We start from the raw sequence: 27,051 nt of genomic DNA, 5'->3' as shown, positions 1-27,051 counted from the left end.
TTCTTTATATGGGACAATATTTTTGATTCCATCATTTGAGATATGGCTTGAAATGCACCAGGCCTGAGAAAGGTAACAGTGAGACTTAAATTACACTAAGGAATATATCACTATTTTCCTTTTTTAAAAAGCATGTTCTAATAGGGGCTAAGGGGAAAATGAGTTTCTTTTGTTTTGCTTTGAATTTTAAATGGAATGTAGTGTGCTTTCTTTTATCTGTACTGCTAAAGGAGAGAATAACTGTGTGATCTAGAAGCCAGACACCTACCACTCTGGTAGGTTATAAAAGGGGTCCTTCTCTATTTCCTCCGTTTTCCTGCCCTTGAAATTTTGGACCTCCTGCTTGATTTAACCTGACAGATAGCTATAATATTGATCTGAAGTTGAAAACAGAAAGTAAAGACAACATAAATCCTAATTTATATATATCTGTGTATATATAGATATAGGTATTTCTAATTTGGAAGGACATTAGAGTCGATCACAGGGGAATTTTATTGATTTATCCCCACATACCAAATGCTCACGAATCTGCTCTTGCTATGATCAAAAGAGTCATCACAAACACCATAATAAAAAAAATCCACATGAAGAATCGGTCTATGACTTTTGCAACCTTTTTCCATTCGCTGCCCTTGGAATTGGTGGCCTTATGGTCTTTGAGGCATTTGGCAATGTATTCGATATTCCTCGTCAGCACTTTGTACTGTGCACAGTAACTGTCAACATCCTGCGAGTTTTCACCCTGGTACCTCAAGTCATTCTTTAAGAGTTTGTTCATTTCCTTCTTTCTGGGAAGGTCTTTATTTCTGGTCGTCTTCAGATTAGCCTCTGGAAGGTTGCCATAAACCTTCGTGAGGTGGTCCTCCTCCCTGTCTTGGCGGGGTCTAAGGCAGCTCTCACCCACGTCGTAGACAAACAAGATCCTAGACATGTATTTCAGGATGACTACCCTGGCCCAGTGTGGCACTGGCCGGGCCTCAGCCCCGCAGAAGTGGATATTCATCACCATAATGGTCAAGGCAGTGGAGGCTGTGATCAAGGCCATTGTGGCTATGTAGTATTTGCCTGGAAAATAACAACAACCAAGTTAGCTTAAAACTGTCCTTGTGTTTGGCTCAAAAAGAAACAAACACCTTTTCTAAGGAAGCTATATACACTGATGGTTACTATTATAGACTTTTGAATAAAAGTGGGTTCAAATCCCAGCTCTGTCATCACTAGACTTGTGACCTAGAGCAAGTTATATAATTCTGGTAAGCCTCAGCTTCCTTCTTAATAAAATGACTATAATATTAGTATCTAACTCATAGGACTATGACGAGGCTTAACTGAGAAAACACAGGAAAAGTTTTCAGCACTGTCCCTTGCCTTGAGTTAAAAGGTTTGTAAATTTTTGCTGAGGTCATGTTGTGAAAAACTTCCACTTTCAACGAACAAATAAGTAAACAATGAATGATCTTGGTCAGTTTTCAGAATTGTCTTTGGACCTTGTTAATATGAAAGCTCATTACCATTGGGGAAGAAAGGAGACACTGCGTCACTCTCAGTCTTTAACACGTGATTGCGTAAAGCAAATATTCATGAAAAAGGAAAATTAAGGAAGGAAACAATAAAGATGAGGGTACAAATTTCTGAAATGTAGAACAAAGAACCTAGAAGCTGAACAAAACCAAAAGCAAGCTTTTTGAAAAGTGTAATAAAATTGATAAACCTTTGATGAGGCCACTCATGGAATAGAGGTGGGAGAAAGAAAGAAAAAGGGATGTAAAAGAAAAAAATAAGAGAATAGAAATTTAGAAAACAATAAAATAATATTACAAATAGCTGTATGATAATACATTTGAAAACCTAGATGAAATTTCTGCAAATATATAAGATGTCAAATTTAGTGTAAGAAGAAAGAACACTTAAATAGAAATAGGAATTAACCAAATACCTCTACCCACCCACCTTCCAAAAAGCTCTAGAGCCAAAAGGTTTTACAGGTGAGTTTCACCGTATTTTTAAGGAACAGATAACTCATATCTTATGCAAGTTGTTCCAAAAATAGAAAAGAGGGAAAACTGCCTAGAAAATCTCATTTTATGAAGTAAATTCAGGTTTGGTTCCAAAAGTAGCAAGAAAGGAAATATTAAGGGCATTTCATTCATGGACACATTTGAGAAAGTCTGATAAAAATCATTGGCTAACTACATACTACGGTGTCTTTAATTGATAATTCATCATGATAAAGAAGAGTTTAGTTCAACATCAGAAAACTGTAATATAATTCACTAACTTAATGGGGGAAAAGAAAAAAACTCACACGATCATCTTAACAGATGAAGACAATGCATTTGATAATGATTATCATCTGTTTATTATTTGTTAAAAGCTCTGAGTAAACTAAAAATAAATGGAATCTTTCTTAACATTGTCAAGGCTGTGGGCCAAAAGCCTGGATCAAATGCTACACTTGATGCAGGAAACTTCAACACACTTCTATGGGATTGTAACTCTATTTCATAGGTGCTACAATAACAAATTGTGACAATTAATAAAGTTCTCAAGATCTGTGTACACCCTTCCAAAAAAGATACATTTCATATTATCACAGAAACAGAAAAAGTAATGCTTGTAAAATTCTTGAGACATGTTCTGAGACATCTTTCTTTAGAAATTGATCCAGCTTGCTTTTGAATCTTACTGCTAAAGAAGAGAGAGGGATCTGTCAACTGATCTTGCCTCAAACAGGGTTATTATTAGATGTTGTCACTGTCAATCATTTCTGCCTCAGGAGAGGTGATAAAAGTACCAATAAACGTCTTCCTCTTTATTAGTGGTGGTGAGAAAGGAGAGAACCTTCTGTGTCTATTTCTCAAAAAGGTGTACGTGAGTGTGTGTGGGGGGGGGGGGGAGGTGTTGCTGGGAGAGACGTAACAAGGAAGAGATCTCCAAACAGAGAAACCAATGTAGTAACGTCTAAATACTGGGTAATACTGGATACAGGAGAGAGGGTAAAAGGGCAGTACAATACCCCTTTTATATTGCTTTCTAAGTCTCCTGGTGTTCTGAAATTTCTCCTCATTGATTACATTAAAGAACTAAAAATTAGGTCTAGCTTCTGATTCTCATAAGCATCTATTACAACAGCAAGTCATCGAGATAGACGTATTGATCTGGGTGTTATCCTTGGTGGCAGGAAGTAGGTATTAAAGGTGTTAGGAAGGATCTCAGAACAAGGGAGGTAAAGGAAAGGAGAAGCAGGGATGGCAGCCACAGTCTACACTCCTTCCCTTAGAGGGACATTTCATTATTGCAAAATTTTGAAAATGTGTTCTACTAGAGAATCACCTCAGATTCCCAAATCTTGCCCAAGGTTGCTTAAAAAGAAAAACGACCTCTTTGGGTGTAGGAACCTGCATTTTTAACAAGCTCTCCCACACCTACTATACCCAGTAAAGGTTGAGAATTATTCTATCAAGGGTAGACGGCAGGCTTAAAAATCCAGCTCATCATTTCCAACACGTTTATCACTCTTCCCAAGAAGAAATCCCTTGTAACGTGATAATAATAGTCACTTTTCTCTCAGTCCTCACCATATGCCAGGCTCTGTGTTAAGCAGTGGCACAATGAGGTAGCAATTACACAAATTTTGCTGATGATGAAGTAGAGACTCAAAAATTAAGTAACTCTCTTAAGGCTGATCAAAGAATGAGTGGTGAAGTCAGAGTTCAAACGCAGATTTCTTTGACTTCAAAATCAGGGTCTTAATCTATAAGCCAGTGGTTATTAGACTTGAACAAAAAGCTCATCGAAATCACCTAGAAAGCTTTTAAAAACATTTTGCCAGGCTTTACGGCCAGAGTTTCTAATTAAGTAGATCTAGGGTGGGCCCTGAGAATTTGCATTTCTAAAATGATGCTTATGCTGTGGGTCCAAAGACCATACTGCTCAAAACCATATTGTTCTCATTCCTCTTTTGGGTAAACCTGGAGACAACAAGACCAGCTTTGTTTCCAACAGCCACATCTCTTTTCAAAGATGCCAACTGAAGACACCAAATGAAGTATGTGACAGCCTGTGTTGAGTCTGAAGTTGACCTCATTGTTAGGAGTTTAAAGATACAGATACAACCCCAGTTACCACAGTGCTGACTCAAAGTGTAAGACACTTGAACTCACCTATCAGAGGGACATTTTCTGAGGCTGGCATGATCTCTGCCACCATGAGCTGAAATACAGTCATGGCCAACAGTATGGTCACTCCCAGGGAGACCTTTTCCCCAGAGGCTGCTGGAAGATAAAAACTCAAGGGAGCCAGAAAAGATATGAGGACACATGGGATGAGCAGGTTGACGATATAGAAAGAGGACCGCCTCTTTAGAAGGAGAGTGAATGTCACATCCGGGTAAGGCTCAGAGCAGCAGCCATAGGAGATTACATTCTTCACAGCAGGCATGCCATGCACCTCCCACTCTACATCTTCGATGAAGTCGGAGAGGTCTCCGCTGTCCAGGGCGTTGAATATATCCACCTGATTGCCATTGTAGGTCCAGGAACCAAAGGTCAGGTTGCACTGTTGGTTATCAAAGGGGAAGTAGGTGACATCCACCACACAGGAGCTTTTGGTGATGGCTGGTGCATCCCAGGTGATCAGCCCATCATACCGCAGGACCACGTTGGTGTTCACAGGCTCAGAAGATTCATCATCAGCCCTGGAGGTCAGAGGAGGAAGATGAGAGCTGCCCGCCAGGACAACTCACCAAACTCCTTACCCCCAATAGCTCAGCGCCCTGTGCCCATCACTTCAGTGTCTTGGTAGTGGATCACCATTCCTGTCACCCTGGCTTGAAAGTCTGGAATCAACTCTAATTTGCCCTCTTCTCCATTTCCTGTGAATAGTTAGGGCCGAGTTCTCTTGGATTCTTTCTTTAAAGCATCTCTGCTTTATGTCCCTTCCTCTCCATTCCCAGTGCCTCTCTCTTGGTCCAGGTATAATGATTCAAACACCCAGACAAAAAGTAAATGAGGCTAAAATCTAACAGGGGGCTCTGCTTACCTGATTTTGTTAACTGTGGGCACAAGAATATTAAAGTAACTTTTTGTTGCTGTTGAAAGAGTTGTACATGTTTACTGTAGAACATTTGAAAAACACAGAGAAAAAATTATTCACCCATAATCTAAGAGATAATAATTTATTCTAGATATAACTTCTTTTTGCTTTATCAACATTTATGCCTTACATCTTGGGGGTACAGAATTTCTGTTTCACTTTGGGGAATGACTCTTTCTCCATGACCATTGTAAGGCAGATGAAGCAATGATCAAGTTTCCTCAGCCACCCTTGGCCAGGGGCTGGCTGTGTGACCAGAGCTAGGTCCAAGTGATTCACTCTCCCTGCAGTTTAGATCTTAAGCAGAGTGACCCAAAGACCAAAAAGACTCACACTGGTGATGGCTCCCTATAAAAGTCAATTAATTATTATTATTTTGTTTAAAAAAATCTCAATATTCCCCACTGTCTTGAACTGTAGAGTAGTCCTGGTTTGTCCTTTCCAAGACCTGGTCATTGATTTTTTTTCCTTTAATTCAGTGAGCTGAATATTCAGATATCCTTCCAACAGATTCCCTTTGTCACAAGGTAGACAAAGTCAGTTTCTAATGCTTACAGCCTTAACTGATACGTTTCTGTTAATATTTTAATGCACATTTTTCCAAGTGTTCCTTATGATTTTTTCCCTACAAAATATATTATGGCTAAATGTAATGTGGTTTGCTGAATTAGATTCTTACAGAAAAAGTACATTAGTGGAAAAACTGGTGAAGTCCAAATAGTCTGTAGTTTAGTTAATAGTATTGTATTAGTCTTGACAAATGTCCTATGGTTACATAGATGTAACATTAAGGGAAACTGGGTGAAGAATAAACAAGAACTCTGTACCATCTTTGCAACTTTTCTGTAAAATTATCTCAAAATAAAAAAGTTAATTTACAAAATAACATTGAGACAATTTAAAAACATTTATGATCATCTGTTCATATTCTTTTGCAACTTTATTTTTGTGGCTAAATGGTGTTCAATTACATTCCATTATAGAGATGTGCCATAGTTATTTAACCAATTCACCTATTTTCAACATTATGGTTGTTTCCAGTTTTTACATTTACAAGCAATGCCGCAGTGAACATCTCTGTAGTCAAATTGTTGCGTTTATCCACTGACTCTTTCCTTAGGTTAAATTGCTAGAAGAGGGTGTGTTAGATCAAAGAACTGGCATGTTTTAAAAGTTTTTTTCCTACTTATTAAAATTTAGGTACCACAATGTTAACTGTAATGGTCTGATTGGGTCCACTCTAATCAGAGCATTACAGCTGAATTGTGGCACTCAATTTTTAATGGAGGTCTAGAGAGGGGATCTTTAACGTGGTCTTGTGAAGAGAGAAAAATGAATATTTTGAAAATGCCTGAACCTACCCTTTGTAACAATGAGAAATATATATAGTTAGCTATACAAGAAGTGAGAACTGGAGGATGGGAACTCACCCATCCTACCTTCCTTGGTGTAAGAGATCTCGGGGTCAGAGAGAATCTATCTGGAGCTAGAATAATTGTATTAGTCATGGTCCCTGCAGAAAGTGGATGGCCCACTCAAATTAGATAATTTGAGGAGTGTTTAATGCAGGGACTATTTACAAAGGTATGGATAAGGTGTAGGGCAACCACTCCAGGGCTAGTAACAGCAGAGCTATTACCATTCCTGGGCCCGAAGAGGTGAAGGGAAGGTGCAGTTACCAAGACCTGGAAGGAAAGACTTGCTTAAGAGGGTCACCACGATAGGAGCTATACCTTTCTGTCAAGGGACACAGCAAGCCAAAAATAATAACTCTATAGGAAGAGAGCAAGGGAATACATGCCCTAACCTCACTCCCTTTTCTCCCTCCAATTGCTCACTGGTGCTTCTCATTGACCCAACCCAACCAGAAGCCAGAGGGCAAAGGAGCCCACTGTCTGAAAACATCACCCCAGCTACTCAGGAGGAGTTTAAAGACATTACTATTTAATTACTTCATGACCAATATCTTGTTTTATCTCCCTGGTTTCTCTGATCACATCTTTTTACAGCTCAGCACTTGCACTGGTTTCCTATGGCCGATCAAATACTTCCAAACCTCCTAAGTTCAGTGTCCTAGACGTTCCATGATCTACTCCCATCCCACTCTGTAGCCTCACACTGGTCTCTGATGTCTCCCACTGGTCTCCTTCACTCGCACACCACCAATCAAGGCTGAAACCCTAACAGATCCTGTGATTGTCTCTCCTTTACTCAAACTCTTTCTTCTATCTATAATACCCGCCCCACTTTCTGCAAATATAAATCTAATACATCCTTCAAGACAGCTCAGATGCCTACCCCTCTGAGAAGCCCCGCCTGCCCCTCCAGTCTGATGAAATCCCTTCACCTTTGAAGGGCTCTGGTACTTTATTTCTGTGTTATGAGGGGCTTACATTTTACATACATTTCTTATTGGACTGTTCATTGAGGTCAGAGACTGAGTCTTAAAATCCTAACCCCTCAACACATGACTGAATGCCTTGCACAGAAGAAGGAATTAACAAAGAAAGGTAAGTGGGTTGATTGGATCAATATGGCTCATTCTCCTTTAGAAAGTAGCAATGACATCACAGAAATATCACAGAGAGATTTGGGTTAAAATCTTGGTCAGTTTCTGTAACCTTGAGCAAGTAACATTTCTGTCACCCACCTGTAAAAGCAGAGGCTATAATACCTTAAGGTTTCTTTTTAAATGTTATATTAAGTAAATAATTAATCTATTAATTTCTTATTGCTGCTGTAAAAAATTACCACAAACCAAGTGTCTTAAAATAATACAAATTTAGCATCTCTACAGTTATAGAGGTCAAAAATCCGAAAATCAAGGTTTAGGCAGGGCTGCGTTCTTTCCAGAGGCTCTAAAGGAGAGTCCATTTGCTTGCCTTTTCCAGCTTCTAGAGGCTGCCTGCATTCTTCGGTTTGGGCTCCTTCCTTCCATCACTCTGATATCTGCTTCCTTTGTGGCATCTGACTCTCCCACCTCTCTCTCTTATAAGGACTTGTAAGGTTGTTTCCATTGGCCCCGGCAGGGTAATCTCCTCTCAAATCCTTAATTTAATCACATCTGCAAAGTCCCTTTTGCCATGTAAGGTGACATATTCACAGACTTCAGGGATTGAGATGGGGGCAATTATTTTGTCTACCACACTAGGTAGAGCCCCAATTCACTGCCTGACACACAGTAAGTGTCCAATATATATGAGTTTCTTCTTTTTCCCTTCCCTCTGTTTCTAACTGGGTTCTATTTTCCCAACTAGAAAATGAAAAAAATTACAGGGACAAAATTTCAAAATGGAGGTCGAGAGGGCAGCGTTCAATAATATGACCCTAAGAGATTATTTAAATTGTTTTCCTCTTACCTTCCCTTTCCTCCAACACTTAGTGCCCTTCACGCAGTCCCTTCTCCCCTGATCAAAGACTGAGCTGACTTCAGCTTCGCACTTGAGCAGAAAGACCTTTCCCAGCAGGGGCTGTAAGAAGCAAGATCTCCAGAACTGGAGATGTGTGGGCTGGTGAAGGAGAGAACAGTGAGAATCAGCCAGTTTTTCTGGTACCAGACAGTGCCTGGAACCTCGACATAGGCTTGTCTCCTTACTCAGTCCCACAATCCACCCTTTTTCCTATCTCCAGTCTCTCCGTCTTTCGTGTGTCCCCCTTATCTTCCCTTCCACGTCAAAAAGAAGTCCCTCTTGGGCTTCCCTGGTGGCGCAGTGGTTAAGAATCCGCCTGCCAATGTAGGGGACACAGGTTCGAGCCCTGGTCCAGGAAGGTCCCACATGCCACGGAGCAATTAAGCCCGTGTGCCACAACTACTGAGCTTGCTCTCTAGAGCCTGCGAGGCACAACTACTGAAGCCCGTGCGCCTAGAGCCCGTGCTCTGCAACAAGAGAAGCTACCGCAATGAAAAGCCCACGCACCACAATGAAGACCCAACGCAGCCAAAAATAAATAAATTAATAAATAAATTAAAAAAAAAAAGAGGTCCCTCTCTTTCTTTTCAAGGCTAACTTCTCTTCTTGTACTGTGACTTCTTTCCTTCCAAGTCTCTTTCAGGATTTCGCCTCTCTTGGTCTCTCTTATTCTCTCTGGCTCCTCTAATCCCTCCCAACTCTGTTCCCAAGTCTCCCTACCAACTTCCCTTCCTCCCAGGCCCCTCCCACCTCTCTCCTCTGCACACCGCTCTCAAGAGTAATTGGTGCCTGCTGCTTTCACTTCCCCATCTTGCTTGTATTCTTGCAATTTGGCTTCTTCCCAGCTTTCAAAGTGTGCTCTTTCAAAGGTCACTCATGACTTGCAAATGGGCAAATCTAAAGACTCTTCTAAGAGTCTGTCAACCCTTCCCAAGCACTTCACTTTGAGTTGTTCCTAGACATCGTTTCTTCCTTTGGTCTCTATGAGGCAATTCTCTCAGTTCTCCTTCTACCCCTTTAACCATTTCTTCTGAATGTTCTCTGTAAATTTCTTCAGTGAAGAAATTCTCCAACTTTATCCTCAGCCATTTTCTTTCCCTCCTTGAGCAGTTCTATAAGGGCTTAAAGGGGTTTTGATAGCTCTAGCCATGACCTTCTTTCCAGGATGAAAACTTGCCTTTGCAATCTCTTTGTTGGTTGTCTCCTCTGTTCCTTTGGTCTCCCAAACTGAACAGGTCTCACACCAAACTCATCATCTTTTTCTCCAAACCTGTTCCTCTTCTGCCTCCTTTATTTCCAATGTCATCTTTTTTTTTCTTTTTAAGGCGTTTTATTGATGTATGATTGGCATACAATAAATTGCATACATTTAAAGTATACAATCTCATAAAATTTGACATATGTATATCCAATCTCATCTTACAGTTTTTCCATCCTTTCAATTCTCTAAGCTACTTAAGCAGAACTTAAAGCTAAATTGTAGACAAATCTTTCTGAGTACAACAGGGTACCCAATTTCTCACTAGGTCTAAAATCCAAGTATTAAACCGGTCCATTAAAATCCAACCATTAAAACTCCCTCATAATAAACACACTTCTGAAATTTCTGTAATCCACTCTTTACCTAACCTAAAAATGTCAGGAATCCTTGCACCCTCTTATACTAACCATTATATTGGCCATATACCTATACTAAACAACCCCACCAGAACTTTATTCCTTTACTGACTTGGTAACAGCCAATACCTGCTTGAGTCATTATATTGTTAAAGAGCTCACTACCTCTTGGGAAAATTCATTATTCAAATTATTAGGTTTTTTTTAATTGCATTAAAATGCAATTAAAAAACCCTTTAACTTCTCAGTGTTTTGGGTTTTGTCCTCTGGAGGAATTTTCTCTTCTTTCTCTACCTTATTTTTCCTATGATTGCCTATGACAGCCATCAAGTCTTCCTAAGGACCTCTCTCTTCCAAACTAAGCATCAATAAATTCGACTGCTCCTCATATGAAATAGCTTCCAGGCCCAGGACCATCCTCATCAATCCTCAGCAAGTCTAACCCATGGATTCAGGCACCAATGGCGAATCTAGATGTTAAGCATCTTTATGCCCAAACTATCTTTATCACACATGACTGGATCACCTGCCTTATACCCCTCTTTATTCTCCCTACCACCACTCAGGAAGCCCATTTTGTGGTCTACAAGTTTCTGTACCAGTTTCTGAGAAGTACTTATATTATATCAGGGAGCAGAAGATTCTGCAGGTCCAGGGATTCAGGTAGAAGGACCAGGGTCAGGGTCCTTCCTGGGGACCCCAAAGGACTGGGGTCTCTCCTTTGCCTGATCCTCTAACTCTCTTCTATTCTCATTTCAGTTGTTTAAAGGAATGCAAATGACATCCAACCATAAGTCCATTTAGGGTTTCCTCTGAATAGTAAAACTCTGATGTTACTGAGAAGGAGAGCACACAGGAAAATAGAGGATCCAAAACAGAACTGTCCATGATAGGAGGGGAAAGAAGACTAAAGAGTCAATCCAGAGGAAAAGAAAAGAGTTGATGAATCAGTGTGGTGAAAAGGGTCTGTGTGTGAAAGAAAAGGGGATCAGAACTCACACTTCTCAAAGCCAGCGATCTCGGGAGGAAAGGACGAAGAACGGGGACAAAATTTACCAAAGCCACAGCAGGCTTGTGTGAGCTCATGAGTGCATAGCTGCCTTCTCTGATAAAGGGGGACTGGGGTAGGCTTAACTTAGGTCATGCCAGCTCGGAAAGAAGTGTTTCAGTAAGAGCTGGGCACTGCTTCAGTCAATCAAAGCAGGAGGAAAAGGAGAACCAGCCTTCTGTTTTCCTCCAGGGAGAATTTTGAACTTATAGAATGCTGTAAGTGTTCTATGTAAAGTGTATCCTCTGATTACTCTCCTGCACCCTGTGTGTGGGACGAGGTAATGGACATCCTGGCTCATTCTCTTGCCTGTTATGTACGTGTGTGTGTGTGTGTGTGTGTGTTGAGGGGGGTGTGAACCAGAGTACTAAAGCACCAGCACTTGGATGTGATCTTGCTTGGGAAGGGGTATGGAAGAGTTGCCATTCCAGAGTGGGGAATGGACAGCAGCATCAGGACTATGATTCATGAGGTCATGACCCTCGGACAAGCTCTCTGAGTAAGGACTGAGACTAAAATCCAGGCTGCAACCTACCAGTTGCTTCTTGAAGGGAAACACGTCCAGTAGAAGGCTGAGCTCTCCGGAGAGTCCCCCTGAGCTGCTCCTCATTCATATGGCTCTGCTCAGAGGAACCTTTCCCAGCCCTGAGAAACTTGAGTTCCAGAATAAAAAGAGAGAGGAGCCCCTTTGACAACAGGTGGAGCATCTGAACCTGAATTGAGACAGCTATCTGGTTCCTTCTCAAAGTGTGATCCGTGGAAGAGCAGCAGTACCGTCTGGCGCTTATAGAAAGGCAGAGTGTCAGACTCTACCCCAGACCTACTGAATCAGAATCTGTATTTGAGCAAAACCTCCTGAGATGATTCGTGCACACTTTACAATTTGAGAAACTTAAACCTTACCTACCCACTCACCAAGGCCCCTTGCTCTCGGACCAGGAAAAGGCCAACTGGTGATCTTATGATCTAGTTCATCTTCCACTCCATACAAGGTCCAAATTCCATAGGCCAGCTTCTAGCAGGCCCATTCTGATTTAATCTTAATCGTATCATGTATTTTTGGTACATGATCTTAGACAAGGGAGCACCACTGTTAAGGGTTGAATTGCATCTGTGAAGACTTCGTATGTTGAAATCCTAGCCCCTGGCACTTCAGAATGTGACCTAATTTGGAACAGGGTCATTGCAGATGTAATTAGTCTAGAAGAGGTCATACTGGTGTGGTGTAAACACCTAATTCAACAAGACTGGTGTCCTTATACAAGGGAAAATATGGACACAGACAACACACAGGGAGAACACCATGTGAAGAAGAAGGCAGAGATTGTGGGGATGCTTCTACAAGTCAAGAAACTGAAGATTGCCAGCAAACACCTGAGAAGCTAGGGGAGAGACAGGGAACAGAGTGTTCCTCACAGGCCTCAGAAGGAACCAACCTTACCAGTACCTTTATCTTTTTTTGTTTGTTTGTTTGTTTTGCGGTACGTGGGCCTCTCACTGTTGTGGCCTCACCCGTTGCGGAGCACAGGCTCCGGACGCGCAGGCTCAGCGGTCATGGCTCACAGGCCCAGCCGCTCCGCTGCATGTGGGATCTTCCCCGACCGGGGCACGAACCCGTGTCCCCTGCATCGGCAGGCGGACTCTCAACCACTGCGCCACCAGGGAAGCTCCAGTACCTTTATCTTGCACTTCTAGCGTCCAGAACTGTGAGACAATAAGTTTCTGTCATTTAAGCCACCCAGTACGTGGTACTTCGTTACAGTAGGCCTAGAAAACTAACACGGCTTCTAATACAGTTTCTCATCTGAAAAGGGGGCTGTAACTCTAAGATTTTATGACCTATTGTTTTATTATCTGAGGTTTTATGACCTTCACTTCAGGGACTAGGAACATGAATAGACTTAACCTCATGCAAGTTTTAAACATTCCTTTTCCATTATGTTTACATTCTGTTACATCAATAAATTCATTCCCGAGAAACTACTGACTTGCACTTACTTGTTATACAGGACAATATCTGGCCTCCACACCAGGTCGCTGGGGATCCTGATGGAGTCCAGTCCATCATACTGGTCTCGATCCCACGTGAGATACGCATCGTGCCAGATTTGGCGGATCCACAAATAGGCAGTCAGAATTTGATTTCTTTCATCCTGCACAATTAACCCAGATACAACTTTATCCCATCAACACCTCAACCGAATGCACTTGTCTCTAGAACACTCATCTTCAAAACAGGAATTCCAAGAGCACTAGTCTATTTCCAATAAGAAAGTGAGAATTTTTCCAGTCTATCCCCTTGATTGACTGCCAGGGAAATGTTTTTTTCTGTGATTTAGTGTTCGGAATGTAAAGTGGACAAATATTTAAATCATCAGATCTCTGCATGGATCAAGTGCCCAAATTTCTCTGAAAATAGATCAACCAATGATTCTTTTGAATGAAAAAGTCGGCAAACATCGATAATGTACCAAAGAAAAGTCTTTCAAGTTTCATAACTTCATGTAATTAAACACATATAAGCATTATATAAGGTAAGTCATCTTAAAACAACAGCTTTTGGGCTCCCCTGGTGGTGCAGTGGTTAAGAATCCACCTGCCAATGCAGGGGACACAGGTTCGAGTGCTGGTCCGGGAAGATCTCACATGCTGTGGAGCAACTAAGCCCGTGCGCCACAACTACTGAGCCTGTGCTTTAGAGCCCACGAGCCACAACTACTGAAGCCCGCGCGCCTAGAGCCCATGCTCCGCAACAAGAGAAGACACTGCAATGAGAAGCCTGTGCACCGCAACGAAGAGTAGCCCCCGCTCGCGGCAACTAGAGAAAACCCACGTTCACCAGCGAAGACCCAATGCAGCCAAAAATCAATTAATTAATTAATTTTTTAAAAACCCACCTTTTAAAAACTGGGGATAAAATTCACATTACATGAAACTCACCACTGTAACCATTTTAAAGTGTACAGTTCAGCGACTTTCAGTTTATTCACAATGTTGTGGAACCATCACCATTCTCTACTTCCAGAACATTTTGTCACCCCAAAAGAGGAAGCCTATGACCGTCAAGCAGTCTATCACTATTCCCCCATTATTCCCACAGCCCCTACTCTGCTTTCTGTCTCTATGGTTTTGCTGATTTTGCACATTTCATAGAGATGGAACATGTAATGTGTAACCAACTTTCTTTAGATGATCTAAGACTGTTAGTGTTAATGGCCGGGATTACATAATTTAGTGAAATTAATTTTGTAGAAAGCTTTCTTCCCCTGGAGTTCCCTTCTCCCATCAGCTTGCACACAGAGCTCTCTGTTCTCACTTTCTCTCAAATTCCCAGTTCAGACATTCCCTTTGGAAAGCACTGTTACTTTCATTCTAAACATTTCAGAGTTACCACTACGTTACTCACCATATCCTTAATCTGAGAAAGTGTAATCTGGAGCGTGACATTCAGAACTTTATCTGTATCCTCTACTGGACGAAGAGCATTGGAATAATCTTCAAAAATGTCATTAAACAACTTGTGAGCATATTTTCCATCTGCTGTTTCTCCAGCTGCTCAAAAGAGGGACCTGATCAACCTTCAGTGTCATGTATATTTCAAGGCAAAGAACAACAGTCCAAGGACTAGCGTTGGGGATAACCTAGCATCAGCTGGGGACAAGCTCTAGGTCGACGGGAGTTATTTTTCTGGCACACCCTACAGGATTAGTATGAGTCAGTAAGAAGATGAAGTACTTCCTTGCAGTTAGAACATTTGTTCTTTTTCCTGGCCCACCCTAAAACCCAAAGAAGTGGCCCCAGATGAGTGACAATGGTTACACGCCCATCAGCCTCTTACCTCTCAGTCTGGAGGCAGCAAAGTAAATCCAGCAAAAGGAGATGCAGAAGTGGGGCCAGTTCATCTTTTCCTTAAGCCTCTGTAAATTCCCAGCCAGGCAGTGCGGTCTTCCAGTTCTCTCTGTGAATGGGAAGGGTCTGGTCACAAAGCACCTACTCTGCCACTGTCTCTGCACAGCAAAGAGCTCAGGCTTGCAGTGCACGGAGGGCCCTAGGTCCTGAGATCCCTCCCCACTGGTAATCTGAGACTGGCAGCTCCAGTAGCTGAGAAGTCAGGAGCCCCAGGTGTGTTAGGTCAGGCAGTGCTGTTCTGGGGAGCCACCCTGGTTGAGCATCCCTAGCTACCTTCAGCAGGAATATCCAGACCAAACTTTCAGGGGAAGAGAGATAGGAGTCTGACACTCCCTGAGATTCCACCTAAGCAGACCGGACACTTTCTATACCTGCAGCAAGAAGACTCAGGCGGGGACTAAGAAAAGCTGAACTGACCCAGCCATGGGACAGCCATCTGGAAAGGCCCTATGCACTTGGAGTGGCTTTTGAAGAGGGAAAGAGAAGCAGTTCCACAATCTCCGGAATAGACTGGCATTTGGGTTTCTTCTCTGCCTCTGCTTCTCACCACTCATTCAGTTGTCCCACTGAGCACAGATCTTGTATAGGAAGGGGTGTGTGTGTGTGTGTGTGTGTGTGTGTGTATGCAGGTGGATGGGGGGCAGAAGAGCATTCACTTGCTTCAGAAGCAGCGGCACTATGATTTGGATTAGCAGTGCAGGACCTAGGTTTGACTTCCAGCCCAAATCCTCCCTCACAATACAGAGCTTTCCTGAACTAGAAACTGGGAAAATAATATCCCCTGTCTCCCAGAGCTACTGGGATACTGTATAGAGAAGCACTTTGTAAATTGTAAAGCACTATGTAAATGTTAGTAATTTTCACCTCTGATCAGCTTTGCAGATACAGAATTTCTATATTTACCAAGTCATCCAGTGTTTACTAGCTCTTAAAAAAAAAAAAGTTTCAAAGGCTAACCAAATCAGCATGAAAATGATTCATAACTGGTGATGAAATTACTAAGGATGCTTTGCATTTGAATGCTACTTCTTATAATTTCAGTCATTTCTCATATGTGATCTAATTTTGCTCACACAAAAGAATGTCAGTTTCCAGTTGCCACAGCCTGTCCCTTTTCTTGCCTGGGGAAACTGCCTTGGGAAACCAAATTAAGATCATTCAGTTGCCTGGAATCAGAGCAAGGAAATTGGATAGCTGTACTTCATCAAGTTACAGCCTTCTGATGAGTCACCCTGTCCCTCTTCAGGAACATATCTTCCGAATGGAACAGACACTCAAGCCGTCAGCTAAGTGCGTTTCCTAATTGCCTATGCCCTTGTGTTGATTGTGAAGACGTTATTTTTCTGACGCCCTGAGTCTGACTCACTCATCACATGACACAGTTCCCGGTGCCCACGCACAGGCCTTCCTCCTCCAAAAAACCATCGGCTCTGGAATCTCAGAGGCTGAAGGTCCTTTTGAAATTGAGTTGAATGCCTCATTTTCTCCTGAGGAAACTGATGTCTAGAGATTCGAATGGCTTCCTTCCAGCAGCACTTGGCCGGAGACAGACTCCAGGCCACCCACACCAGTCTGATGTGCTCCCCACGTTAGTGCAGCCTCTCCTTCTCATGGTGAGAGAAGCTCTGTCTTATGTGTCTTTGATGCCTCACATCACTGAGAACAGCCCCTGGGAATAAGTGCTCAGTGAACACGTGGTGTTAGCTACTGCAGCTGCTGCTTGAAACCTGCCTCGAAAGTAATCATCTCTGGTAGTCTGATTGCTTTTGATTAACTCAGTTCATTCAGTTGGTCACTTTAAATATAAAAAAAGATGGTAACACTTGATGCTCACCTGTCAATGTTAACACAAACCAAATTAAACCAATACTTTTGGGGGGAAAATTCTGAATGAATTTTGAAATTCTGAAATTAGAAATTTCAAAATTTGAAATTTTGAAATTAGAAAGTATAGAATGAATTCTCAAATTCATTCAGAATTTTCAAATTCTGAATTGAGAATTCAAATTCTCAAATGAATTCTCAAATTCATTCTAAAAACAACCACTAGGTGTTTTCCCTGGGACCTGTGCACTTTTACAGTTTCCCTTAGCTCCAAAACACACCAAAAAACAAAAACAAAAACAGAGGGCTTCCCTGGTGGCGCAGTGGTTGAGAGTCCGCCTGCCAATGCAGGGGACACGGGTTCGTGCCCCGGTCCGGGAAGATCCCACATGCCGCGGAGCGGCTGGGCCCGTGAGCCATGACCGCTGAGCCTGCGCGTCCGGAGCCTGTGCTCTGCAACGGGAGGGGCCACAACAGTGAGAGGCCCGCGTACCGCGAAAAAAAAAGAAAGAAAAAAAAAAAAAAAACCAGAGAGAGAGAGAGAGAGACCTTTAACATAGTGGTCCTGTAGCTTGTAGGAAAATTATGGAAGAAGTAATCCGTTGAGTTCACCACTTAGAGCTCAATAAGGCTAAAAAGCAGGCAGATATGCTTTAGACTGATTTTCTAAAATACGGATTCAGACAATGAAAATAATCTGAATAAACCTCAGTCATCTAGAAATTTGGAACCTCCAGAGTACACCCTATTTCCTGAGAGCCCATTAACAGGAATGGTCATATCTGTTGGCATGTTAATTCAGGTTCACAGAGCCCTAAATAAGTTGGGAAGTTCACGATATTCATGCCAGCAGCTACCTTCCCCCAGCTCATGGGTAGAAATTCTGAGCAGCATTTCACCACAGTTTGTGTGGTATCACTATCTGAGGGAGTATATTCTGGCCAGAAAAAAGGGACCCACAATTCAGAAAATTTCTAGAGAACACAATAACCCTTTCAATGTCTGCACCTTTTGAGAAGCAGCCTTCCTTGCCACAATAAAGGATTCCAGTCATTTCAGAGTCGCTGGGAGCCAAATCCTCCTCTATGGACCAATCTTGAGGGACTTGTCTATTCCCAAAATATAATATTAGGCTATTAGAGACATTCTGTAAGATCTTAATTTTTTGGGGGGGGGTACGCAGGCCTCTCACTGTTGTGGCCTCTCCCGTTGTGGAGCACAGGCTCCGGACGCGCAGGCTCAGAGGCCATGGCTCACGGGCCCAGCCGCTCTGCGGCATGTGGGATCTTCCCGGACCGGGGCACAAACCCGCCTCCCCTGCATCGGATTCTCAACCACTGCGCCACCAGGGAAGCCCCTTAATATGTTTTAACACAATTTTTGTTGTATAAGAAATACATGTCTAGTGTAGCAAGATTAGGAAGTATAGAAAAGCACAATGAAGGAAAAGAAAGGTCACCCAGAAGAATCCAACCAGGCAGAGACAGACAGTGTTCATGCGGCAGCCACCTTTTTCAATGGTCACGGAACTGTGTTGTCATGTCCTGTGAGATCTGGAGGGACCCAGGTCAGTAGCAGAACTCTGCCTCACTCCATGAAGATTATGAGTACAAAGAAGCGCGGAGGGTGCTTCTAAATACTCCTTTCCTGTTCTCATGGTGTTGCATTGTAGTTCACGCAGGATCTTCCTTGAATGGTTTCCCATCCTTTCCTACCTTCTCCCTCCCTCAGGGTCCCAGCTCAACCCTTTTTGGCTGAAGCTGCTGAGAACCCTTTGCCCATTGAGCTCATGCCTTCTGGGGGCATCCCAGATGCCACACCCACTTCCCTACTCCCTTACCCCCTCTGTAACCCCAGACAACCACTAATCTGTGTTTTCCATTTCTGTAACTTTGTCATTTCAAGAATGTTATATAAACGGAATCATACAGTATGTAACCTTCTGCAATTGGCTTTTTTCACTCAGCATAATTCTCTGGAGATTTATTCATTTTATTGCCTATTCCAACTGTTAGTTTCTTTTTGTAGTAAAAAAATAACCATTACACACAATGTATAAAGATATAATTTTGTAACATCAACAATTGAAAGGGGTGAGAACAAATCTGTGAAAGGAGCAGAGTTTTTATGTGTTATTGAAGGTAAACTGATATAAATTCAAATTAGAGTGTTTTAACTTTAGTATGTTAAATGTAATCTCCATGGTAACCACAAAAAAATTAGCTAAAGAATATACACAAGGGACTACCCTGGCCGTCCAGTGGTTAAGACTCTGTGCTGCCACTGTAGGGGGCACGGGTTCGATCCCTGGTCGGGTAACTAAGATCCTGCATGCCGTGAGGCATGGCTAAAAATAATAATAATATACCAAAAGGAAATGAGAAAGGAATTTAAATGTTTCACTACAAAAACTAATGCAAAAGAAATAAATGCAGGAAATTAGGGCTCCATTCCAGGAGAAGGATGGCAGTGCTTCTGCTGTTTGGAATAGAGCTCCTGCCTGACAGAGAATCCTAGTGAAATTTTTGCAAAAAGACCTTCTCCCCAGTAGCAGAGGGGGAGGGAGGGGGAAAGACAAAGGAGTGAAAAGCACAAATACCTTCATTCTGTTACATGTCTTTTTTTAGCAAAAATCAAACATAATGCTTTGTAAAGGATTTCCCCCCTACAAATTAATATGGCATGGATATTTTCTCCATTTCAGTAAATCTAGAATCAGAATATTTTTAACCTTTGAAAAGCTCATGGAGACCAACTAGCTGATCTCCCTTGTTTTACAGATGAAAAGTCTGCGGTCCACCCAGAGAGGGGGTAGACAGGACAGGATGACAACTCTCCACTGAGAGCCAAGCCAGAGACCCTCAGCCTCCCTAGGAGCCCACGCTCTTAGCAGAGGAGAGCTGTCCTGGGTGCTCAGAGCTGTGGCAACTGCTAACCAATGCCTCCCAACTCACTGAAATCTCAGGAAGTTCCCCGATGGGCTTCTGATGCCCTATTTCACACTACTTTCTAATGGACTCATCCTGGACATGTGTCTCGAAATTAAAAAATCAGAACTTTTTTAAAGGAGTAATCTCCAAATTCTTTTACCATGCACCAAGGTTTGGGATAAGGGTTGGTAGCTAAGATGTCAAATCATGCCAAAAGGGCTACTACCCACTGAGGCTATACTCACTGAACATGTTCCAGTTTGTTTTGTCTTTGTTTTCATAATCAAGAAAAGCAGTATAAAGTAGAATTTAAGAACATAAACTCTGGAGTCAAACTACTTGGATTCAAGCCTTCCTGCCACTTCCTAGCTGTGTAACTCTGGAGACATTCCTTAACCTCTCTGTGCCTCTGTTTCTCCATCTATAAAATGGGGACAATTATAATAGTATCTGCCTCTTAGGGTTGTTTTGAGAACTAAATGAGTTAACATATGTGAAACCCTTGAAACGAAGCAGTACCTTTCAGGGCCTTCCCAGGGATAGACGCTCCCCCACTATGTCCCCGGCTCTTGTCTGTAGAAAAGCTATAGCCTTTTAGGCCTTCCATGAGTTCCAAAGAGCAAATTTAATGAGAGAAGTGAGAAAATGAGGAAAAAAGGAAAGAAATCAAGCAAGACAAAGTTTAGCCATAAAACAAAGTCAAGGATCTTTAGTTCCTCCTCAAGGGCTATAGGTAACATACTGAGCCATATCTCTGAGTTGTTTTGCAGGTACTGAAACCCCTACCAGGAGGAAGACATTAGCACACAGACCCCAGACTGCTTGGAAACAGAAGGCTGATGATGCTGACTTCTGAAATACCACCCAGTTACCTCACCACCAACCAATCAGAAGAATATCCATGAGCTGATTAGGCATCCCGCAACCCTCACCCTTTGTGTTGCTCTTAAAAACCTTTCCCTGAAAGCCATTGGGGAGTTTAGGTCTTTTGAGCATCAGTTGACCATTTTCCTTGTTTGACACCTTGCAATAAATGTTATACATTTCTTCAGCACAACCCTGTGTCAGTAGATTGGCTCTGCTTTGAGTTGGGTAAGCAGATACAAAATGGGCTTAGTAACACCCTAAGAACAGTGTTTGACCATAAAAAGTGCTAAACAAGTTGATGATTAAAGGGGGAAAATGCAACCCCAGCATTAAAACTTGAGCATGTAACCTGTAGCCACAATTTACCTATCTATCTATCCATTTCTCTCTCCTACCCCCTGCCCCCTGCCCTTCTCTCTCTCTCTCCACCAACTTCTTGACAGAACTGATTAGAGGCTATTATCTTATCTGACAAGCAGTTTGTACTATGAGTGGGAGAACATCAGTCCTGCCATTGTCTTGTCTTCTTTTTCACTGCAATATTAATATTATTGTCAATCCGCTGTGGATTTAATTACTTACATATTTTTGTAGTAGTCTTTTTAAATCTTCTTTTCTGCTTTGTGAGAGTTAGCAGATCTAAATCTATTACAGAGGTTGGCAAACTCTTTAGGTAAAGGGCCAGATAGTAAATATTTTCAGCTTTGCAGGCTAAATGGTCTCTGTAGCAACCACTCTTCTCTGCTGTTGTGTTGTGAAAGTGGCCAAAGGCAATATGTGAATGAATAGGCATGGCTGTGTTCCAATAAAACTTTCTTTATAAAAATAGGTGGCTGGCCAGCATTTGCTGACCCTTGATATATGTCATCAAACCCTTAAATCCACTTAACCAGGCTCAAGCACTGCGATAGGGGTCAGCATCCCAGATGAAGACAGAGCACAGCCTGAAGGGAAAAGAGATTCACGATGCAAAAGCTTGATGTGGGCAGGTGCGTGGGGAGGCCAGTGCCGACATTGAGTGCAGCTCAGCTGGTTCCATTAAATCCCACCTGTCTTCCAGTGCAGGAGCCCGGGAGCCCCGTACAGATTCCCAGAGAGGGAGCTCTCCCACATAAAAAGAAGAACCTGAAGAACCAGAAACACATGGGAACTGGAGAGTCCACAGCAGCCCTGCTTGATGTCTGGAGGCTGGACAGGTCTCCTCACTTCTCTGTAGTGACAATTAGAGTAAAAGCCCAAATCCTTACCAGCTTTCCATCTCTAACCCTCGCCCCTCACTCACTGCACTCCAGTCAGGCTGGCCTCTGCCATCCCACAAGCACGACGCCACCCCTGCTCAGGGCCTCTATTCCTTCTGCCTGCGGTGCCCTTGGCCATATCCTCTCAGATCCCTCTCTCTCTTCCTTCTTGGTTCAGTTCAAATGCTGCCTTATCAGAAGTCCCTTGCCAGACAACCGTACATAAAACAACACTCCACTCCAATCTACTCATCTTCCCTGCTTTACTGTCTCATCCCACTGTGACCAGCTGAAGTATGTGCATGTCTGTGTGCACTTGCTTGTTTCTTGTCTGTCTTCCTACTAGAAATTAAGCTCCCTGAGAGCGGGGGCTTGGTCTTGTTTTATGCTGTACTCCTAGACCCAGAGAAGACACTTTTTGATTGAATAAATGAGTAATATCTAGAATGAGAAAAGAAATCCAAGGAATTAGAAAGCAGGGAAAAGGTCAGCTTTCAGACAAAGGAGGGTGGATATATTTCCTATGATTTATAAGCTTACCAGAATCTTTTTAGCACTTGTGTTATTTACAGCCTTACATTCCTAGTCTACTGCCGTATTATATTTTAACCTATGTCAAAGCAAACTCCTTGAGAACATGGATCATAACTTCTCTATATGTAGCCTGTGCCTTGTACATAATCCTGGATCAGAGGGAACAACCACCAAGGTCATCAGCAGCATCTGCCATGGATGCAAGAGGAGGGCAGGGAGGCATCTCCCCCATGTCTCTGCTGACCTAATGCAACAGAAAGGACGTAAAGACACAGAAGGAGTCCTGTGGCCCAGGTTCAAATCTTGGGACCACCACTCACTATTTATGTGAGCTTGAGTAAGTCACAGAACTTCTTTGAGTCTCAGTTTCCTCATTTGTAAAAATGATAACTGTAATATTTACTTAAAAGGCTTATTGTGAGGATTAAAGAGAAAACAGATAAAGTGCCAAACACGTACTTGGTGTATAGCAGGGTCTTGATAAATGTCAGTATGATTCCCCTGCTGAACCACGTGGGCTCCAGCAATCAGCAAAACCTCTACTGGTAAAAAGAGAGCCATTACGTAGCCAGCAGAAGAGCCGTAAGCAGGTGATAAGGGATGTGCAGTTTTCTGGGTCAGGAGAGTATCTGGGAGTATCTGGGCTGATACTTGATCTAGGGTATCCGATGTGTTCCGGCGAATGATCTGGGGACTGGGGCCGGCTCTGGTGTCTGTGCTTTGTCAGAGGGCGCATGCTCTTCTCCCTGAAATCCCCCAGGGGGGTATATTTGAAAGCCATAACACTTTACACAGTTGTATAAGGTGAGTACCTTCTAGATTCCTCTTATTTTGGGGGTTCGTCTTCACTGTGTGCTGAGGAGCCCCATCCATGAGACCCGTTGAGCTTCCTTTTCAAGGCCACTTGCTTCTCAGGGCTTTTTTGAAGTTCTTCTTTGTTCTTGAGTTTCTGATCCTTTTTCACCCCAATATGTTCTCAGCCCACTGGTTTTATTTCCTCTTTTCACAGCGGCTTGTGTGTTTCCAATTGCACAATCTTTTCCTGCTATTTGCAGTCACCGTCTATCTGATGACCACGCAGAGTTAGGTGAAAGACAAGCGGGGAGGATGCAGGAGGGGGACTCTCTCCTAGCTAATGACGTCTCCCACAGACGTGCACCCCCGAGAAGCAACATGGCCCCAAGGTCCCAGATCCTCAACAACGCACTCCCATGTCCTGCCCTGGCCCTGGTGCATGGGAACTAGGGGGGCCATGTTAAACCCAGAAAGAGGTGAGAGGGGCTTTCTCACCAGCGCAATGTCCTCCTTCATCTCCATTCCCACCTGCCCTCAGTGTCTGAGTTTCATCGGCTCAGGCCCGCTTAGCAGAGAGCCGCTAGGCGTGAATGAGTAATTTAGGCCCTGTTCCTGAGAAGCAGGTTTTGGAAGAAGCAGATGAAGGAGGGTGCTGAAAAGGAAAACAGGAGAAATGGAAGAGTCCATTCCCAATTTGTTTCCCCAGGGCCACATGTAAGTTTTCTATTCTCTGTTTTTTCTTCTTCTCTATCATTGCCCTTGAACTAGGCTCCTTACTCTTGACCAGGATGAGAGGAGACAGGGAGAGACCCAGGAAGGACAGGGAAACCATGGGTCGGGGTGGGAGTGGTGGCTGTGCATTCATTGAACATGTGTGAGCCCTGTCAGGTGCTAGGCCATCGAGTTCATTGCCTCTTTTCAGGGCCTTTTGGAGCCATATTGGGGCATGGGATCAAAAGGGAAAATCAATAATACTGATCCTGTATTTACGATTTTGATATTTTTGTTTATAATGAATTTTTGGCATTAATTTTGACTTTTTAAATTACTGCATCAGAATGTGATCTATACTCATTACTGACGTTTTTACCACCTCCTTAAATTTGCATCACCCTAGTCCTGGCCTTGGGTAGATCTAGACCAGCTGATAGTACTGGTCAGTTCACCTGGTTGATGGTTTCTTTAGGAAAGAAAGGCTAGAGGCTATAAAAATAATCTAAAAGAATCAAAGTCCATTTTTTAAATATGTAACTGCAATCCTACAAAAAGAATTGGAACAAAGAGTGAAATTCTCTACCACAAAAATAAACCAAATTTTAGACACAATTTATCCTTTATCCTTTTCTAACAAAGCCAGAGTACTTCACCTTTCCAGCCACCAGGTGTCGCTGTAAACCCCCCGCATGTCCTGACACAGGACCTTGAAGATGACGTCATAAACGAAATCTGGTTTTTAACCAGCTCTAAAGAGATGGCACAAAAAAACAGCTTGAAATGTAACAGTGTCAAATGCCAACTCTTTAGAGATCCATCCGTTTATCTGGGATTTCTGACTAATAGCTAAATGCTTATGATACTACAGCCTACCAATAGATTTAAGCTATGAAGTAGATTATTAGAGTTAGTGTGTCCTAATCAATATACTTTCTAGAATGTTCCTGCGTTATTCTGTCCTTATCTCTTAGCTAGATCAATTTCTAACAGAGCACAATCAGGTCTCAGAGGAATTAACTCTTCACGGGGTTTGTAGGACTAGATATCTCACTTCTTTTGGGCAGGGAATTTTGAAAACAGTATTCAAACCATTTGCTTATGTTTTTAAAAAATGCATGAAATGCTACGGTCAAGGTCTAGAAAACAAAGTGGTGGAAAAGTCATGCCATTTGTTAAAAATCAGTTTACTTAGACATGTTATCATCCTCTCCCTTCACACCACTCACCCTGCCCTCAGAAAGAAATGTAAACACTCCAGTGAACAGACTATTTCCTCTGACCTTAATTTTTTTCTGAGTTTATTCTACAAATCAGCCCTTCTTCATTCAACACCCTAGAGGGACCATAGATCCTTCCTCAAAGGGTCCGGAAATATTGCTCTTATGGGAAATCTCAGTGATGATGCTTCTTGGGTTTCCCCAGCTTGTCCAACATAGCCTCGGTTCTTCATTTTTTTTTTTTTTTTTTTTTTTTTTTTGCGGTACGCGGGCCTCTCACCATTGCGGCCTCTCCCGTTGCGGAGAACAGGCTCCGGACGCGCAGGCTCAGCGGCCACGGCCTACGGGCCCAGCCGCTCCGCGGCATGCGGCACCCTCCCGGACCGGGGCACGAACCCGCGTCCCCCGCACCGGCAGGCGGACCCCCAACCACTGCGCCACCAGGGAAGCCCTGTTCTTCATTTTTTAATTACTACTACTAATAAGCACAACAGGAACAATGTCTGATGTTTGTGGAGGGCTTACTACATGCTCCTCAGTGTGATAAGAGAACCTGACAAATATGACCTTGAAAGGCCTTTCCCATGACTCTGTTGGTTTTTTCCTAGATTTCTGGGCAACTTGTCCTCATCTCCCCGCTCCTTCAATATTGGATTCCTCAGATTCAGTCCCAGGCCCACTTCTCTCGGTCAATGTAGTAGAAATCTTAGCAGTTAAAATAAAGTCTCAAACTATAAGAAAAGGGGGAGCAAGAGTGGGTTTCAGGAGGATAAATGAATTGCATGACCCAAAGAGGAGTGCCAACTGCAGGCTTGATCCATCATCTCCAGGTAGATGAATTCTTTATATTAGGGCTTCTCAATGTTAAAATGCAACCAAATCACAAGGTAGAAGGAGGTCTTGTTAAAATGCAGATTCTAAGCCTGCTGGTCTGAAGTGAGATTCTTTGTCCATAGGATGCTGATGCTGCTGGTCCATGGACCACACTTTAAGTAGCAAGGTTCTAGGTGATGCTATCATTATAATGAGCATCATTACAGTGCATACGCTTTAGATATAAAACATGCCTAAGTTGCCAATTACAGCAACAGACCAGATCAATATATTATAATGGCTGAATTATGGGATGGGGAATATTGATTGTGAACATTTTAAAGAATGCATGCTTCTGGTCTCCAAAACTCAGAATCCCTTTGAACTTAAAAGGGACTTAAAAGTTCCATGACATCAGAAACGAGACTTGATTGTCTTTAAAAGGCTCGACCTAAAGACTAATTGTGAGGGTTTGAGTTGCTAGTCCAGTTTCCTCACTAAGAATCAATCATGTGATAACTCAGAATCTGCAACTTTGGCTCGTCTGATTTTTTTGGGTATTGGTAGGGGAGGGGTGAGGTGTATGATTATTGCCACCATAAATTGGTATAGAAATAGAAATTCCAGGAAGGTATAAAATAAAAATAAGAATTAAAATACGGCTAACAATGGAGATGAGAACAAACAACCTTAAATCCTTGATAGTAGCAATTTTTAAATAAATTGGACATGATTATTTCTGTAGCCATTACAATACTTAGTGTGTGTTTTGTCAGTTTTTTAAGGCGTTTGACGCATTTATGAAAGTCCAGCGTGTCATGTTGTGATTTTAATTAAATGGATGAAAGAATTTAATTTAGGTTTGGAATCAATGCTTAAATGTTTAGGGAAAATTATTTTCTTAAAGTCATAAGTTTTGCTTTGTTAGTTATATACGTCCTATAGACAGAGAAATACTGACTGTTGAAGAATTAAAAGAATGCTAATTGCTTAATAAGTTTACGAGACAGTCTCATTGACTCTTTTTTTTTTTTTCCT

General features: G+C 42.5%; 1 protein-coding gene across 1 annotated transcript; it reads right to left on the bottom strand.

The window, feature by feature from the left end:
- Window positions 1–523: 523 nt before the first annotated feature.
- CHRNA9 (cholinergic receptor nicotinic alpha 9 subunit) lies at window positions 524–23,347 on the bottom strand. Its single transcript, XM_030881102.2, has 6 exons — window positions 23,287–23,347; window positions 15,011–15,130; window positions 14,579–14,724; window positions 13,171–13,325; window positions 4,167–4,699; window positions 524–1,068 (listed from the first exon to the last, which is right to left on the bottom strand). Exons 1-6 carry the CDS (start codon window positions 23,345–23,347, stop codon window positions 524–526), a joined length of 1,560 nt encoding a protein of 519 aa, XP_030736962.1.
- Between the last annotated feature and the right edge of the window lie 3,704 nt (window positions 23,348–27,051).

This window comes from Globicephala melas, chromosome 5 (genome assembly GCF_963455315.2).
Source record: "Globicephala melas chromosome 5, mGloMel1.2, whole genome shotgun sequence".
NCBI classification, from domain to species: domain Eukaryota; kingdom Metazoa; phylum Chordata; class Mammalia; order Artiodactyla; family Delphinidae; genus Globicephala; species Globicephala melas.
The sequence above is the reverse complement of the archived record's forward strand: the minus strand, read 5'-3'. Positions and strand labels throughout refer to the sequence as shown.